General features: G+C 42.6%; 1 protein-coding gene across 1 annotated transcript in view; it reads right to left on the bottom strand.

Moving 5' to 3' along the window:
- Positions 1 to 19420, bottom strand: part of LOC124607277 (monocarboxylate transporter 13-like) — a 97152-nt gene that overhangs the window by 4696 nt on the left and 73036 nt on the right. Inside the window, exons 7-8 of the mRNA XM_047139556.1 lie at positions 17480 to 17778; positions 12421 to 12612 (exon numbers count right to left, since the gene is read on the bottom strand). Of these exons, the coding sequence (XP_046995512.1) occupies positions 12421 to 12612; positions 17480 to 17778 (491 nt within the window). The remainder of the gene's footprint in view (positions 1 to 12420; positions 12613 to 17479; positions 17779 to 19420) is intronic.

Here is a 19420-nt window from a genome sequence, read left to right as displayed (position 1 = left end):
CGTAAGGCGCTAACGAAATGTAAAGGACCTGAACGAGGCAAGAATAATACTTGGTACTAATTTATGCTACCGTTGGAGAAGGATACAAAGAAAACAGGTTTCGCATCTAGTAAATGAAGTGGTGAGAATAAATTCACGCCGACGACGTGCAAAAGGGCTGCTTTAAAAGCTGACCAATCCTCCATTTCTGGCCGCGCGGGATTAGCCGAGCGGTCTGGACGCTGCAGTCTTGGAGTGTGCGGCTGGTCCCGGAGGAGGTTCGAGTCCTCGCTCGGGCATGGGTGTGTGTGTTTGTCCTTAGGATGATTTAGGCTAAGTAGTGTGTAAGCTTAGGGACTGATGACCTTAGTAGTTAAGTCCCATAGGATTTCACACACTTTTGAACATTTCTTCCATTTCTACGATTGTAGTATATAAGTGCAAATGTTTTCTAGAGGACCCGCTTTAGTCGTTGTTGATTATTAAGATGGCAGGTACTTTACCGCCTGGACTACATTTACCAAATGAAAAACTTATGCCTCATACCAGGATGGAACCATTGACCTCCTGTATGATAACCCAAGACACAATTCCCTGACAGTGGTACTTACCATACATGTGGTTACAGTGTTGCCAGATTACCACTCTTTAATGTCCTTCTTCTGCTGGATGTACTCGCCAGACGAAATTTTGTGAGAGACATTTTTTTTTTTTTATCGCAGGCATGTAAGGAGTCGCGTTGCAAAGCCCGAGTGCGCGAATTTCGCTTCACCCTGTATATGGTGGTCCCTACTGCTGTCGTTTGATGCCACCCGCAGTGTCACAACTGGTCCTCATAAAGCACGCGCGAGATTTTCATATTCTCTCGCTCGCTACTCGCAAACTATTAGTCCTACAGAAAAAAAATGAGCAGTACCTTTTTGTAGCAGGAAATATAATGCGGTTAAATTTTGTACTGGGATCTGCTTTCGCAGGTGGCCATGATTTTAAGGTTATTCAAGGAAAACAGACACACCTCCACCTCACACTCATCCCACAGCTGTCAGGATTTCTAATACTATTCGTGGTACACCCTCCGACCACTGAACAAAAATTTCCGATCACAATAACTATTCCCAACATTCCACCTGTTTTGGTCTCTATTGACTGGACTTTTACACTAAGAGCATATTCGGCAACTTTGTGAACGTTATTAATTTAAACGTGACCTTGAGGGTAATGAACGAAGAATAATTTTTGTAAACCGTACGCTGAAACAAGCCAACGGCCCTGCCGCACTGGCAACACCGCTTCCCGTCAGATCACCGAAGTTAAGTGCTGTCGGGCTTGGCTAGCACTCGGATGGGTCATCACTCGAGTCTGCCGAGTTCTGTTGGCAAGCGGGATTCACTCGGCACTTGTGGGGCCAATTGAAAAACTGTTTGATTGAGAAGCGACGGCTCCGGTCACGAAAACTAACTACCGCCGAGAGAGCGGTGTGCTGACCACATCAGGGCGCGGTGGCACGTGCAAAACTTGTGCACGGGGCTTTTCCGCAACCCCCCCCCGCCCCTTCCCACCACTCCTCTAACACACGTTATACACTTTCGCCACCATCAAAAGAATTCTAAGTTTCGTCATCGACATACCACCAATATATCATCAGACTCAGGCTACAGCGGACCTGCTGTTGTTGTTGTTGTGGTCTTAAAAAAAAAAGGTTCAAATGGCTCTGAGCACTAGGGACTTAACATCTGAGGTAATCAGTCCCCTAGAACTTAGAACTACTTAAACCTAACTAACCTAAAGACGTCACACACATCCACGCCCGAGGCAGGATTCGAACCTACGACCATAGCGTAGAGCTGTTCCAGACTGAAGCGCCTAGAACCGCTCGGCCACACAGGCCGGCTGTGGTCTTCAGTTCAGAGAGTGGTTTGGTGCAGTTCTCCATGCTACTCTATCCTGCGCAAGCTTCTACATCTCCCAGTTCCTACTGCAACCTACATCCTTCTGAATCTGTTTAGTGTATTCATCTCTTGGTCTCCCTCTACGATTTTTACCCTCCATGCAGCCCTCCAGTACTAAATTCGTGATCCCTTGATGCCTCAGAACATGTCCTTCTTCTAGTCAAGTTGCACCACAAATTTCTCTTCTTCCCAATTCTGTTCAATACCTCCTCATTAGTTATGTGATCTAACCGCTCAATCTTCAGCATTCTTCTGCAGCACTACACTTCGAAAGCTTCTATTCTCTTCTTGTCCAAACTATTTATCGTTCACGTTTCACTTCCATACATGGCTAAACTCCATACAAATACTTTCAGAAACGACTTCCTGACACTTAAAGCTATACTCAATGTTAACAAATTTCTCTTCTTCAGAAACGCTTTCCTTGCCATTGCCAGTCTACATTTGATATCGTCTCTACTTTGACCATCATCAGTTATTTTGGTCTCCAAATAGCAAAACTCCTTTACTACTTTAAGTGTCTCATTTCCTAATCTAACACCCTCAGCATCACCCGATTTAATTTGACTACATTCCATTATCCTCGTTTCGATTTTGTTGATTTTCATCTTATATCCTCCTTTCAAGACACTGTCCATTCCATTCAACTGCTCTTCCAGGTCCTTTGCTGTCTCTGACAGAATTACAATGTCATCGGCGAATCTCAAAGTTTTTATTTCTTCTCCATGGATTTTAATTCCTATTCCGAATTTTTCTTTTGTTTCCTTTAATGCTTGCTCAATATACAGATTGAATAACATCGGGGATAGGCTTCAACCTTGTCTCACTCCCTTCCCAACCACTGCTTCCCTTTCATACCCCTGACTCTTATAACTGCCATCTTGTTTCTGTTTTGATGCAGCATCTGGTTTCTGCTATTATGATAGCAAAATAATTAATAGGGAATGTTAAGAGATATGGTAATTACTAAATTGTTAATAATAGACACTAACTCATCTATGGGCATCCTTCGAATTTAACGAAATTCAAAATCAAATAACGTTCACAAGTATTGTTCAGGATATACAGTTACATGTTTCCATCACTTGACTGCGCTCCATATTTACAAGAAATTAAATGAGCTGTACGTTATAAACACTAATGGTTTTCTGTTTTACACACTTTACACAAAACATCTTTTTCTTACTTTTTGACGAGCAAATTCATCAACAATATCATCCAAAGTCTATTCTGAAACCACGTCGTGTTCCACTGACAGCATGGAAAGAGAAGACAGTCGTTCTTACGAAGTGCTGCTTCTGAAATAATTCTTGATGAGCTTTAAACGTGAAAAGCTCCTTTGAGCGGAGGTAACAGTCACTGTCACGGTTAGCAAAATTCTATAGGGCAAAATAAATGTTGAGAAATGGGTTTCCGGTGTCATTCAAGTATTGCAATATTAACATAGTCGTTTTCGCATCATCAGGCACCATTTCTCTGAACACTAATTTCTCTCAAAAGATCTATGCCTTTCGAACATTCACCATTTATGTTTACACATAACTCTTTCTCAAGGGTTTTACATAACATTTCCAGTTCTTCGTCCTGTATGTATTTTAAACTTAATGGAGAAAACAAAAAGCCGAATATTTCGGAATGCTTAGCCAGTTGGCCAAACCTTTCTTTCAAATTTATCAACAACAGGGTAGGAAAAAAACGATTTTGTATTTCTCCTCTGAGGGTTGAGCTCTGTAAACCATTTCGTCACATTCGTAATCAAATTGCTTAGCCTTCTTTCCATTTTTCGTATCTCCAAATTTTGGTTCAATCTTTAACCTTTCAGCTATCTCTTTCGCTGTTATCTGCTCATTAACAAAACCTTCTTCACGGAAATTCTCAATAAACTTCATTCGAATTTCGAGGGATTTAGTTGCTACTTTAACTTTCATATTTTCTGCTTGAAGTGCCTTGCTTGCTGCGTTAATGGTAGAGAGATCACATGACAACGCCTACAATAAACTCGCTCTGTAATTCGTTCACAGCACGCGAGGGTCCTTCGCTCTTTGTTTTCGATTCAACAGTGCTGTTGCTCACCTCAAGAAGGTCATCTCTGACTTCTCTTGTCTGGTACTTTATAGCTTTGACACTCGCCACCCTACTTTCCCATCGAGCATCTGAAAACTTTTTCACTGTTAAAGCTGGTACCCTGTTCAATAAGATTTCCCATCTCTGAGTGGATGCACTGACAACAATGTTTATTCTTCAGATTCCTCCAAAAAATGTGAGTGCTTTTGATATAGAATTTGCCGCATCTGATAACACAAGATTAAGACTATGGCTGCCACATGGCATATAAAATGCTTTTGGATTGCACTTTGGGATTCTGGCTTGAACACCCCTTCGATAACCTTTCATATTCGCGCCATTACTGTAACTTTAGCCTCTCTAATCATGAACGTCGAGTCATAGTTAATCAAGTTTCGACAAAAGGGATCCGGTCAAACCTTCTCCTGTTGCTGAAGGACGTTCAGAGAGCCGCGGAAGTATTCTTCTACAGTAACTGCGATTTCTGATAAATGTACGAACCTAACAATCAATGTCATTTGTTCAGTGTGAGTTGCATCGGGAATACAATCAAGTACGACAGAAAAATATTTACTTACTTTTACAAAATTAACAACGCTGTTTTTCACTTTGCTTGCAAGAAAATTTATGAGTTCATTATTTTGAAAGTTTTTCTAAGATAATAGTCATGAATCACTTGAGATTTTACCCATCTTAAGTGTACCTGCAAAACAAGGTCAAATTCTACTATAATTTCGATCGGTATCAAGAAAATTGCCATTATTTTCTTGATAGAGATTGTCGGTGGTTCCCCTAAAAGCCATATTACGTTGAGCTAGGTAGCTGATGGTGAGTGTAATTCTTTTTATAAGCTGACGCCAATGCCTCTTCTTTTTTTCCAGTGGTTAAAGGTCAGTTTTATTAATATCACTTTTTTGTTTAAAATTTACTTCACGTTCTATCCATTTTTTGTACAGTTTATGCGGTTAAATGATTGTTCACGTTTTTGAAGCCGATTTTCTAAATGAACCCAATCACAGAGTCCATCACTTGGCAGTTTGTTTGAAGGAGATACAAAAGTTTACAACAAAAACAAAGAGCTTTGTCGGCAGATTTCGAACACACAAGCCAATTACGATCCCTTTTTTCTCAATTTGGTAAAATTCTTACACAAAAACGAGTTGCAAACTTTCTTCTGTTCCCATTTAAGGGATACTGAAAATTTATAATTTTAGTTGGGCCTTTCTGTACAATTTCGTTTATGATGGAGAATGTTAACGTATTAGGCCAAGTGCCTGGGCCCGAATTAGTGATTACCTTCCAGTTGCTACCAGTAGGCCTCACTAAATATGGGATATCAGCAGGTCCGCTTTCCAATGCTTCATGTTCGTTTGTATCTGAACCACCACATGATGAGAGGCTACTGTTAATGGAATCGTCCTTTAAGCACACTTTAGTCTCACTGTCTGAGGTTGGTGGTCGAAGAAACTTTCGAAAGGGCCTTTTTGTTAATTCAAAAACTGTTGAGGTTGTAGTTTTTTCTTCATCTTTTGAGCACTTGAATCGTATTTTCAAAATCCATGCCTTTCACGAGACACTTCACTGTCGTCACTTTGAACTTCACAGGAACAACACAGAGTGCACAAACAACACGTGAAACGGCGTGAACTGAAAAAGTACCGTACATTTAAACTGACGACAATGAACAAATTATTCTGTAGGAAATACCTGATAGCGGAAGAATGTAATGCATGATTGTTAGCCACAACAACAAGTAGGAAGGTGGCGGAGAGGCGTTGAGAAACAAAGAATCGCGTGCCTCTTAATTTGTGTTGGCCATAGATATTACTACAGTGCATCAGTATCGTAGCTCCTGTTTCCCTCGACTCCGAGGCACAATTTCCTGAGAGGTTCTCCGGTGGCTATAGTCGTGTCACAATGGGTATGTAATTGAATTACATTACATTAAAAGCAATTTCAGAAACATTGTAATTTATTTTTTCAATTTATCTGTAATAACAAAATTACGGGGTACAGTTTTCAAACTACTTTCTAATATTTTGTGCGGGGCCCCTACAAGCGCGGGGCCCTGTGCGGTTGCACCGTTTGCACATGCTTGAGGCCGGCTGTCATTATATGCCCCTCCGTATCTGCATCCGGTGACGCCTAAGGGCTAAGTATGACACGACAGCTGATCGGTACCGTTGAGCCTTTAAGGCCTGTTCGGAAGGTCTTTCTTTGTTTGTACTCTAAAACAAATTACGTTGACTGTTCGATCCAGACTTACAAGCACACAATAGGTTCGTAGTCAGAAGGCCTTACTAATACAAGGATGTAAGTATTATTTTATGCTCTTAATACTGACGAAATAATTATGTAAAATTTTCACAAATGTTTATTTTTGAAATTTGTAAATGCTCGACTAAACCAGTGGCGTAATGCGGCCAGTCAGTGAAGACTAAAACTGGTCGAATGTGGGAAATAAGTCGTGCTGTCACAAATATTTGTACTGTGGGTGGAGGGAGTGCTATGCTACACCCGTAATTCTGACCGGTAGAGGCTGAGTGTGGGAATGGGGGTGCATTTAAATGTCATATCTGTACGTTTTTCTTGAATAATCCAAAAACCACGGCCTCTAGCGGAAAACTCGCCCAGTAAAAAATGTAACTACGTTAAATTTCCTACAAAATGGTCTTGTTCATACAGGGTTATTACAAATAATTGAAGCGATTTCACAGCTCTACAATAACGTTATTATTTGAGATATTTTCACAATGCTTTGCACACACATACAAAAACTCAAAAGGTTTTTTTAGGCATTCACAAATGTTCGATATGTGCCCCTTTAGTGATTCGGCAGACATCAAGCCGATAATCAAGTTCCTCCCACACTCGGCGCAGCATGTCCCCATCAATGAGTTCGAAAGCATCGTTGATGTGAGCTCGCAGTTCTGGCACGTTTCTTGGTAGAGGAGGTTTAAACACTGAATCTTTCACATAATCCCACAGAAAGAAATCGCATGGGGTTAAGTCGGGAGAGCGTGGAGGCCATGACATGAATTGCTGATCATGATCTCCACCACGACCGATCCATCGGTTTTCCAATCTCCTGTTTAAGAAATGCCGAACATCATGATGGAAGTGCGGTGGAGCACCATCCTGTTGAAAGATGAAGTCGGCGCTGTCGGTTTCCAGTTGTGGCATGAGCCAATTTTCCAGCATGTCCAGATACACGTGTCCTGTAACGTTTTTTTCGCAGAAGAAAAAGGGGCCGTAAACTTTAAACCGTGAGATTGCACAAAACACGTTAACTTATGGTGAATTGCGAATTTGCTGCACGACTGCGTGAGGATTCTCTACCGCCCAGATTCGCACATTGTGTCTGTTCACTGCATCATTAAGAAAAAAATGTTGCTTCATCACTGAAAACAAGTTTCGCACTGAACGCACTCTCTTCCATGAGCAGTTGCAACCGCGCCGAAAATTCAAAGCGTTTGACTTTGTCATCGGGTTTCAGGGCTTGTAGCAATTGTAAACGGTAAGGCTTCTGCTTTAGCCTTTTCCGTAAGATTTTCCAAACCGTCGGCTGTGGTACGTTTAGCTCCCTGCTTGCTTTATTCGTCGACTTCCGCGGGCTACGCGTGAAACTTGCCCGCACGCGTTCAACCGTTTCTTCGCTCACTGCAGGCCGACCCGTTGATTTCCCCTTACAGAGGCATCTAGAAGCTTTAAACTGCGCATACCATCGCCGAATGGAGTTAGGAGTTGGTGGATCTTTGTTGAACTTCGTCCTGAAGTGTCGTTGCACTGTTATGACTGACAGATGTGAGTGCATTTCAAGCACGACATTCGCTTTCTCGGCTCCTGTCGCCATTTTGTCTCACTGCGCTCTCTAGAGGTGGCAAAAAATAACGTAACTGATAGAAATAACCGGTTACTGAGAAGTAACGGTTACTGCGATAACCGTTCCTCTGATTCTGGCAGTTATTTCAATAACTGTTTAGTGTCAACAGTGCCTCGCGCCATCTGTTGACCGAAGATCGTACTGCGCATTTGGAGGCGTTCTATAGACCATGGGAATAACTGTGAGACTGCGCGCCATCTGTTGATAAGAACTGTGTACTATTTCGTGGGCCTTCGTTACTTTTAGCATAAACAATTAAATAAAGTTAATGTCCGAGCCGTGGCTGATAGGAGCTGCAGTACAGGCATTAACAAGTACGGTCGTTCCCTTAAGCCACCGCCTTACGTGTTAATTTAGCTTGGACGGGTAGTACAAGGAAAGTTACTAAGGAGTTCGAGCGACTATGGAAATAACTGTCAGAGCCGGTATTCTCCTCTGGCAGTTATCGTTATTGGCTCGTAGTTCTAGTTCTCTGGTAGTTATCGGGGTACCACCACAGATAACCTGGAAGCTGGTAACGGAATAACTGTGTGTCTAGACGTTCCTGACTCGGTGACTCCAGTTAAAGGTCATAGTTCCAGGTGATATTTCCAGAGAGGATAGTAACTGGAGCGAACAAATATTTTCGTACTGCTACGGAAATAGCCGCTGGCCATCACGAATGACAAATAACATGTCAGAAAGTATAACATAATACAGTGGAATATAATAATTATTATCCTCATCATTTGTCAGGAGATTGTCAAAATATGTGAATATATCACAGTAACTGCTAATATTTACAGAATTGGTACACTGACAGAATAAAACACAGTTACGTACTTTTAATAAATTTATCGTACACAGAATACCCGATCTTGACTGTTGCAACCAAGTGCTGCCAAAACTGAAATATAGCAGAATTTTTACCTAAGCTGGTCTATCAGTCTCTGTTACGATATTCATCTACAGAGTAGAAGGAGGGGTCACTGGAAGCGTCTGATTCCACCCGTCTGCTTCGACGTAAAGGTGTTGTGGTGTGTGAATGTCATTACGGCACGGTGTTTATGAGTTGGTTTGTGTATGTGTGTGTGTGTGTGTGTGTGTGTGTGTGTGTGTGTGTGTGTGTGTGTGTGTGTGTGTGTGAGGGGGGGGGGGGGCTGTCGATCTAGGTTGCAGTGCCGGAATTTGCTGGTGGTAATTAATTTTTTTTTTTTTCTAGCTGTGATGTTTTGTGTATTTATGAAGTATTGAATGTGATTTAATTTATGTAGGGATGATTGATTTGTGGACTTTTGGGATTGTGGTTTTATTTTTCGCAGTTGTAGGTGTTGGTTTTTTGGCATCAGTAGCTGTGGTGGACCTATATAGATCACCGGATAATGACCGATTCCCATTTTCATAATTGTGTGTGTTGATGTTTTAGTATCGTCATCTGAGGTTGACCTATGTAGGTCAAGGGAAATGTCTGATTCCAATTTGCGTACTTTTAGTTGTGGGTATTGGTGTTTTGGTATGGTCACCTATAGTTGACCTATATTGTTCAAGGGAAGTGTCCGATTCCTGCAGAATTTTGTTGGTGTAGCAGAATGCTGTATTTTTTTTCTTTTTGTTCTTCATTTTGTGTTTTGGGATCGTGGTGTGTTTTTTTTACTAGCTTGTCCTCACCCTAAAACCCCCAACTTCCCGCAGTTGTCCCATTGGTTTGATTGTATTTTTGGTGGGAAATGTTATTGTATTATTTATATGTATCTTCGTGTTTGTTGCCATGTGTATGTAGTGACGTCATAGACACACTTAAAATAGACATTTCCGGCATATTGATGATGGGTGGAATCAGACACTTATGTATCAAATAGTCATTCAAACACACTGTAAACCGTGCCTTATCTGAAACCAAGTTTTTAATGGTTGCTGGCAGCTTATTGAAAATGCATGTTCCTGAATATTGGACCCCTTTTGGACCAAGGTAAGTAATTTTAGGTCTTTATGTAGATTGCTGTTCCCATTTCTAGTACTGATATTATGTATTAAGCTATTGGTTGGAAATACTTGTAACAAATTTCATTAAGGAATAAATATACTAGGAAGCAGTGGTTAGAATACAAAGTTCCTTGAACAGGTTCCTACATGATGTTCTTGAATTGATACCACAAACGATTTTTATTACACGCTTTTACATGCGAAAAACTTTTGCTACGTTTGATGAGTTACCACAGAATATGTTCCCTTATGAAATAATAGAATGAAAAAATGTGGTATGCCCTTCCCAACTGAATTTATTATCGAGTTGTAGTCCCAGAAATGTAACACTGTCAACCTTTTCGATCTGCATGTCTTCATATGTTATAAACATGCTGTCGCTGGAGAAATCGAGCAGTTTGCAAATCTGACATAAAACTTGGATTAGCGTACTCACACTTTCCCCAATAGGACTAGCTTTTACAGCACAGGAGTAAACGAATCTGTCACATTACGTATATTTTTTGTTGTATTACAAGGCTGTACACTTTATTCTATTATGTGAGCAGCACAAGAAATTAAGCTTCGAATTTAACCTACAGTACTCAGTTTACATATTACTTCATACTTAAAAACGCACGTTGTTAACATTTTACTTAAACAGTGCTTTGGCGAAGTTCCGCGTACTTTCTGTCGCAGCTGCGAAGATAATATTTCTAATAGCGACCTATAACCTATAAACATATAATCTGAAACACTAATAATCGTTCTAACATCAACTAAAATGTACCCGGAGTTAATAAGCTGAGGTTATGACACGATTCATACGACATTCCTGCTATTTCGCACTACTCGCAGTTATGCTGATAACTAAACTGATGGATTCCAACTATGTCGTTATTTAACTGTCGGAGTTATCGGTATTCGCTAGCGAAAAATAACTTGGCAGTTATTAATAACCGTTAACGATAACGGTTATCAAAGAATAACTGGAACTGTGATAACGGTTACTCCAGAATAACCGTTTGGCCCACCTCTAGCGCTCTCGAGCGCTCTGGCGGCAGAAACCTGAAGTGCGGCTTCAGCCGAACAAAACTTTATGAGTTTTTCTACGTATCTTTAGTGTGTCGTGACCATATGTCAATGAATGGAGCTACAGTGAATTTATGAAATCGCTTCAATCATTTGTAATAGCCCTGTATTTTTCTGTGGAGATAACAGTTTGTGCATAGTGAGCGAAAGAATATGAAAATCTCGCGCATGGTTTATGAGGTCCAGCTGTAAGAATGTGGGTGGTACAAAACGACAGCGGTAGGGAAAGCTGAATCACATTGTATATTACATAGAAATATCCTCCAGCAAGGTAGATGTCTTTGAAAGACACATAGTCGCAGACCTCAGATACTAAGATGAGAATCACAGTCAAAATAAATCTTGTTCAGTGGGCTAAATTTGTCGACTGCCCCCGACGCGTCACGCAACTGGGCGGGAGACAACCGTTAGCTCGGCGCTACTAAGTATTTCCACTAGCGATTATTGGATTGTATCGGCATGCAATACCACGTGTTTTTATCAAGAAAATTGCTTTCGTTGTACGTAACTCAGCACCGCCGACTGACCAACTCACAGCATTACGTACCCTACAACCCACGTGAAAATATTGAATACTGACTTGAAAATATCGAATGTTGTTTTGATGGTCCAAAGATGTACCGTTGGCTCAATTCCGTATCAGACTTGTGGTACATGTTTTTCAATAATACATTTTATCTCCTTATTGCATCACATAACAGATGTAGGGAAGAGTTACCCTGTTCCTTGTAAGCTCGGCCACTACCAAGATAACTAATGGACGAGAACGTCTCCCGTATGCAGGAAAATTTCACTTGCACAATATCTTCACCAAATCGATTCCTTATGGCCAATTCCCGCTCTAATAGTATATATAAGAGTGCACTGGAGTTATGTCCTCTTGTTGAACTAGTATTGAATATAATTAATTACCTGACATTATCAGAAGAAGAGCATCTCTATATTAGCGTAAAAAACTCCCAAAATAGAAGTCTTATTGCCCAGATAGCAATTGATATATATATACTGATTACTGTTCGGAGACATTTAACGCACATCTGACAGCAGTGGATGTGTTCTAACTGGTGTATCTAGCAGCTCTGTGCTTTGCTGATACAGTTATGGCTTTTATTTTTGTGTACTTAGTGTTAGATGGGAGTGTCTTTTCTGTGAGTTTTCCTCATGTTTCCAGTGACCCTATGGCAATAAGCCACACGTAGGGGCTTTATAATTCACACATCCGATAATATGAAGATGGCAATATAACTTCGCTGAAACTAGTTATCAGGATACGTATTAACTGCCATCTGGGCAATAAAACTACTAATTTGGAAGCTTTTCTCCATTAATATTGAATATTTTATTTCAAGCCATCCAGGACATAATATACTCTCAATGACGTGCCAGGTTATCTTCACTCATCCAGTACTGTTTCGGCAAGCGTATGTACAATGGAGATGTTCGGAAGCAGTAAGAGAGGAAACAACAAGAAAACGTTTTGAAATAAAGAAGTAGAGAGTAGTATAAACTAACCAATAGCAGGTCCGAACGCCATGTTCAAGACGCCGCCCAAGACAGTCTGAAGTCCAAAGGCGGCAGGGAACCTCTCTGGAGCGCAGGCGTCTGCGATGACCAGCGGACTGACTGCCAGCATGAAGCACTTGCAGAACCCCAGCAGCGCCGACAGCACGACCACGGCAGTGAAGTTACTGACGAAGATGTACGCTGCAACAGACACCACGAAGGCTGCTGCAGCTCTGTCTCATACGATATTACCTTGTACCGTAAACTAGTCCCAGCACAGTGCACTTTATAATTTGTCCATATTTATCTGCGTGAAACGACTTTACATATAAATATACTACTGCCCATTAAAATTACTACACCAAGAAGAAATGCAGATAATAAAGGGTATTAATTGGACAAATATATTATACTAGAACTGACACGTGATTACATTTTCACGCAATTTGGGTGCATAGATCCTGAGAAATCAATACCCAGAACAACCACCTCTGGCCGTAATAACGGCCTGGATACGCCTGGGCATTGAGTCAAACACAGCTTGGATGGCGTGTACAGGTACAGATGCCCATGCAGCTTCAACACGATACCACAGTTCACCAAGAGTAGTGACTGGCGTATTGTGACGAGCCAGTTGCTCGGCCACCATTGACCAGACGTTTTCAATTGGTGAGAGATCTGGAGAATGTGCTGGCCAGGGCAGCACTCGAACGTTTTCTGTATCCAGAAAGGCCCGTACAGGAGCTGCAGCATGCGGTCTTGCATTATCCCGCTGAAATGTAGGGTTACGCAGGGATCGAATGAAGGGTAGAGGCACGGGTCGTAACACATCTGAAATGTAACGTCCACTGTTCAAAGTGCAGTCAATGCGAACGAGAGGTGACCGAGACGGGTAACCATTGGCACCCCATACCATCACGCCGGGTGATACGCTAGTATGACGATGACGAACACACGCTTTCAATGTGCGTTCACCGCGATGTCGCCAAACACGGATGCGACCATCATGATGCTGTAAACAGAACCTGGATTCATCCTAAAAAATGACGTTTTGCCATTCATGCACGAAGGTTCGTCGTTGAGTACACCATCGCAGGCGCTCCTGTCTGCGATGCAGCGTCAAGGGTAACCGCAACCATGGTCTCCGAGCTGATAGTCCATGCTGCCGCAAAAGTCGTCGAACTGTTCGTGCAGATGGTTGTTGTCTTGCAAACGTCCCCATCCCCCGACTCAGGGATCGAGACGTGGCTGCACGATCCGTTACAGCCATGCTAATAAGATGCCTGTCATCTCGACTGCTAGTGATACGAGGCCGTTGGGATCCAGCACGGCGTTCTGTATTACCCTCCTGTACCCACCGATTCCATATTCTGCTAGCAGTCATTGGATCTCGACCAACGCGAGCAGCAATGTCGCGATACGATAAACCGCAATCGCAGTAAGCTACAATCCGACCTTTATCAAAGTCGTAAACGTGATGGTACGCATTTCTCCTCCTTAAGCGAGGCATCACAACAACGTTTCACCAGGCAACGCCGGTCAACTGCTGTTTGTGTATGAGAAATCGGTTGGAAACTTTCCTCATGTCAGCACGTTTTAGGTGTCGCCACCAGCGCCAACCTTGTGTGAATGCTCTGAAAAGCTAATCATTTGCATATCACAGCATCTTCTTCCTGTCGGTTAAATTTCGCGTCTGTAGCACGTCACCTTCGTGGTGTAGCAATTTCAATGGCCAGTAGTGTATAAAAAATATTTAGCTGTTATGTTCGAACTCTAACATGATAAACACATTCAACAGACGCCGTCTTCTGTGTCCGCTGACTCAGTAGAGCCAAAAGAATGCCATTACAACCGTCGCCGAAACGTTCGCCTCTCCAGTATACCATAATCAGAAAAAACTTTTATGTCAACTGACTGGCCGCGGAAGCCTACGCAGTTATACGGTCCTCGTCACCGACGGTGACGTTCGCAGGCCCAGTTTGAGGCACAACCGATACTTGGGGCGTCAAGCAGAGAGGAGCGAAAGAGGCGCTCAAGAGGAAAATTTGCATGAGGGATGTATCATAATTAGCAGTCAATACTGACACGAGAGAAATTAATTGATAATAGAAGCGAAGACCTTCCAGTATACATGGGTCCGCAAATGAGCAATTTGCGAGATCGTTGTGAATGTGCTATTATGAGAGGGCACTGACTTTAGTTGTAAATATTGTCCAAGTTGGCATTTGACCTAATTTAGATGGAGACTTAAAATAGTAGTTAAAATATCAAACACATTTGTACTAAGACAACATTTCACTCTGCAGTCAGCGGCATGATGTAACCATATATTCGTAAGTATGTCGCAAACAGCTGTTTTGCGGACCCATGCTAACTGGAAGGTTTTCTACAGAAATAAAAATCAATTGCTGCATGTATGAAAGATCGTCACTTGAGAACAGATCGTCCGATAGGGCAGGCCTTTTTTGTGTTCGTAATTGCCAGGACAAAATCTGTATGAAAGAAAACTTGTGGGAAATCCACCAGAAAAGTCGAAAGTTTTGATCGTATTTTTGTATGAAAATCTCATTGAGAGAAATGTGACGGTCGGTCTGAGAGTTCTACTGTCGCATATTTTCGTGGTAACAACAACAAATTCCACACAGAGTAATGATATTTTGCGAAAAACAGCACAATTGAAAACGATGTTTCAGTTTGTTACTGTGGTTATTGGCATGTTGCAAACAGTGAGTTGACGTTAGTTCATGGTAATTTGGTGTGCTGCAAACTGAGGCGGCGAAATATCGGTTGGTGTACACCCAACGCAAGCCAACTACATGATCGTCGAGTCAATGAGATTGACGAAGAGTGTAGACAGCGTTTGGAGGCAACTCGAATAAGGATTTTTCAAGCGCGATCCATTATGATTCCGGGACAATGGGGGCCGTCATTAAAGCTACTATCCTCAGAGATCCAGTAGGTGGAAAGTTGTCTCTCATACCCCGTGTACTAATGATTCCAGACGATTTACCCATTCATTTTGAATTCTGTTCGCAATCAATATCCACTTGCTACAACAATAAATAAGGTCAGAGAGAGGGAGGCGTAGGAGATGGATAGAGAAATTGTTGGATGAGAGCCGGCCGCGGTGGTCTCGCGGTTAAGGCGCTCAGTCCGGAACCGCGCGACTGCTACGGTCGCAGGTTCGAATCCTGCCTTGGGCATGGATGTGTGTGATGTCCTTAGGTTAGTTAGGTTTAAGTAGTTCTAAGTTCTAGGGGACTGATGACCACAGATGTTAAGTCCCATAGTGCCCAGAGCCATTTGAACCATTTGTTGGATGAGAGACGTACAGGGAGTGGGGGAAGAAATAGGACGGAGGGCGAGGAGGAAAGGGGTAGAGACACGAGGGGGGGGGGGGGGGGAGTAGGTTACTTCTATCCAACTTTAGCAACTGCGAAGCGTTGCGGGGTTCGCTAGTAAATAATAAATCTCGTGCAGCTCAGAGTTTGGTGCAGATATTTTCATCTGACGCCATTTCAGTGACAATAGTGGCAGTTTGAACTATTAGCGCTGCCACCACTAGCCGAAACCATGTCCACCACGTGATTTCTCTTTCGTATCACACACAAAGCTGTGTTACACTTACCAGTTGCATACATAAAAATTTTCAGTTTTCGACCATTTTTACTGAAAATATGCAAAAATGTGACTACTTATTGGTGAATTTTCTTCACGTGTAGCTCACAAATTTCGCAGTTAAACATTGTCCTATATTTAATTTGTCAGTATAAAATTAAATGATATTTTTGTATTTTTGTCTCACTTTTTCCAAGAGAATGTGAAATACTTGCAATTTATAGAATTAAAAAGTTTCATTATTAGACAAATGTAATAAAGATTGTACATCTTCATTCTTTGCATCTAGTTAATAGAGAGCACAATGTAATTGAATCTAGAACAACACTACAGGTATAGTTCTCTCCTCTTTGTGTAAAAGCTTTTAAGCATCTCAGAAATTGACTTAAATGCAAATGAACTGTTTTTTATTGCAGCCTTCCTCGAGATATTCCGATGATGAAATCTTCTCCAGTGATCAGCTGAGTGGTGGCGTTGTCTTGTCACAACATTTCGATGAGTTTCGTACCCATCTTCGCTTAAAAATGATGGGTTCTAAACATCGTAACGTCGCGAAAAGACAACGACACCGCTCGGCTGATCACCGGAGAAAATTTAATCATTGAATGTTTTTTCTTTTCATTTTTAGCACTGGAATAAATTTCATAAATTTATTTCCGTTACAGAGAAATGTATTTATGTTTACTTTTAAAGGTCTCACCAAGAGCCCAAAATAAACCAAATAAGGTCCGAGGGAAAATGGAGGAGACGCTAGATCTGGAGGCATGGAGTACTTTTAATATTTTGGAAGACGACTGGCGATTTGTAAGTAGCAATAAGGAAATTCCAGTTCCGGCTCTGATAGAAACCTGCGTAATACCGACTTTAAATAATTTTCTTGAAAGAGGAACAGCTGATAACACTATTTTTTCCCTTTCCCTTGGAATTAGGGGAGTGAAGTGGGCACCAAATGTGGGCGTCCTTGCTGAAGGAATTACGTGGGAGGCAGAAGGGGGCGCCAGGTCATATGTCGGTTAATGGGCAAAGTGTTCTCCAATCGGCCGTGGATATTCGCCATTGGTGCGCGTCACGTCGATGGGGATGTTCAGTCAGAGAACTAGAGAGAGAGAGACAGAGAGAGGAGAGATAGAAAGAGAGAGAGAGAGAGAGAGAGAGAGAGAGAGAGAGAGAGAGTGAAAAGCATAGAGAGCATGAAGTGGAAAGATCTGTTCCCGGGCTATGGTGCGAGCTACTTACTACATTGACAATGTTTACAAACCGTTGCTGCGGACAACAATAAAACTCTATCGCCACTGAAGTATGCCACTGTTGCAGTCTACGTTTCATTCGACACTGGCTTATGGTAGAACTGGATACGGAGAACAGCACAAAACTTGACCACCTTCCAAAGTGATGCATAGGATAGTGACACTGCCCTCAGGTAAGTGACCCTGGAGGGAAGAGTACTCACACGTTCGCAGGAGGACAGAGGCGGTGGCGCTGCAGAGGAAGATGAGCCTGTTGCTGGGGGAACAGCAGGCGCCGATCACGGCCAGGCTGAAGCGGCCTGCCAGGTCGGCCATGCCCATCACGGACATGCACAGCGCCGAGTCCTGCCGCGAGAACTCCTTGTGGAACAGGTAGAGCGGCAGCAGCGTGAAGAACACCAGGTCGATGAACAGCGACAGCGCCGTGCCCACCAGGATGTTGGCGCAGCGCAGGTCTTGCAGCAGTCTCAGGTCGAACAGGTCCACTACCGTCAGCCACCAGCTGTGGATATGACATACACAATAAAAAATAATCAACGTACAGTAACGAAATTTCGGGAACTCATTTGTGTAGGTAGCATATTTCAGTGACAAACATTGCAAGACCAAAGTTTAATGTAAGCGTAAGATAAGCCATTGCAAATAAGAGATGCTGTACACTCATAACCGGTGTAACCGCCATAAGGTTGAACGCAACCATGCACACATGCGTGCATTGTACAGGCGCCAAATGTCAGTTTTTGGGTTGGAGTTCCATGCCCGTTGCACTTCGTCGGTCAATACACGGACGGTTACAGTTATTTGCGGATGACGCTGCAGTTGCCGTCCGGTGATGTCCCGTATGCGCTCGACTGCACTGCAGACAGATCTGGTGATCGAGCAGGCCAAGGCAACATGTCGACATTCTGTAGACCAGGGCTTCCCAACGTGTGGTCCGCGGATCCCTTAGGGATCTTTCTAGGGGGTCTGCGGCCACGTTTCACCAAATCGTGTAAAATAATGAGTAAAATTATTGAACAAAAATGTGAAAATCAAATTCATCACTTTTTTTTCGTGTGAAAAACATGTGTACTTTTACTTCAGGTCGTATTCCCAAGCAGCCTTTGCGGTTCCTAAGTGAGAGCATACACAGTTTAGTGCCGGAGAATGCGGCTTCTCTGATTGACTGTTTCGCAACAATACGGGGGTCTTTTGTGCGCCGGCTCACGGCGCTAGATGCGCTGAAACCTTTTACGCATGCGCGGAGCGAGCTTTGTCGACCAGTCACAGCGCTAGCTGGTACGTATGCGCCCCAGGCATCATTGAATATTAAACTTGTTTTGTCAGTGCACTATCTATTTCATAAGTCGATTTTTGACCAGTTTATTACTTCTAACATGGATCGGTGGCTGAAGTCAGGATCATTGAAGAACGGTGCAGTATCTCCATCGCCTTCACAACAATGGAAGTTTCCAGTTGAAATGAATGAGGAGGGAGGAAGACCAAAGGAAGAACAATCAAAAGAAGTTCCACAGCCGGATTTATTATGTGAAAACGCTGCAAGTAGTCCATTGGTTCCAATATCCTGTGGAAGTGGAATAACCAAGAAGCGTAAGTACAACGAAAGCTAATTAGAAATGGGCTTTATGGAGACAAAGGAGGGTAAAGCTCAGTGTGTAATTTGTTCGCGAGTCCTTCCGAACAGTTCAATGGTTCCAGTTAAATTGCGCCGTCATTTTGAAGGTACTCACCCGGATTTCCAGGCTAAATTTTCTCCATGTCTGAACACGATCGTTTTGGTTCATTCCGAGACTGCCATTCTGGCACAAAGTGACAATGCGGACGCGATCGAACCGCGGTATTGACCGTCTAGGCATGGTGAACTACAGACAACACGAGTCGTGTACCTCATTCCTGGTGGAATGACTGGAACTGATCGGCTATCGGACCCTCTCCGTCTAATTGGCGCTGCTCATGCATGGTTGGTTACATCTTTGGGCGGGTTTAGTGACATCTCTGAACAGTCAAAGGGACTGTGTCTGTCATGCAATATCCACAGTCAATGTCTATTTTCAGGAGTTCTGGGAACTGGGGTGATGCAAAACTTTTTTTGATGTGTGTATTCTGTCGCCTGGAGTGGAGGAATTGTGGAGGAGGAGTAGGAG

The sequence above is a fragment of the Schistocerca americana genome, chromosome 3 (genome assembly GCF_021461395.2).
Source record: "Schistocerca americana isolate TAMUIC-IGC-003095 chromosome 3, iqSchAmer2.1, whole genome shotgun sequence".
Lineage (NCBI taxonomy): Eukaryota > Metazoa > Arthropoda > Insecta > Orthoptera > Acrididae > Schistocerca > Schistocerca americana.
Note: the sequence above shows the minus strand (reverse complement) of the source record. Positions and strands in the feature narration are given on the sequence as shown.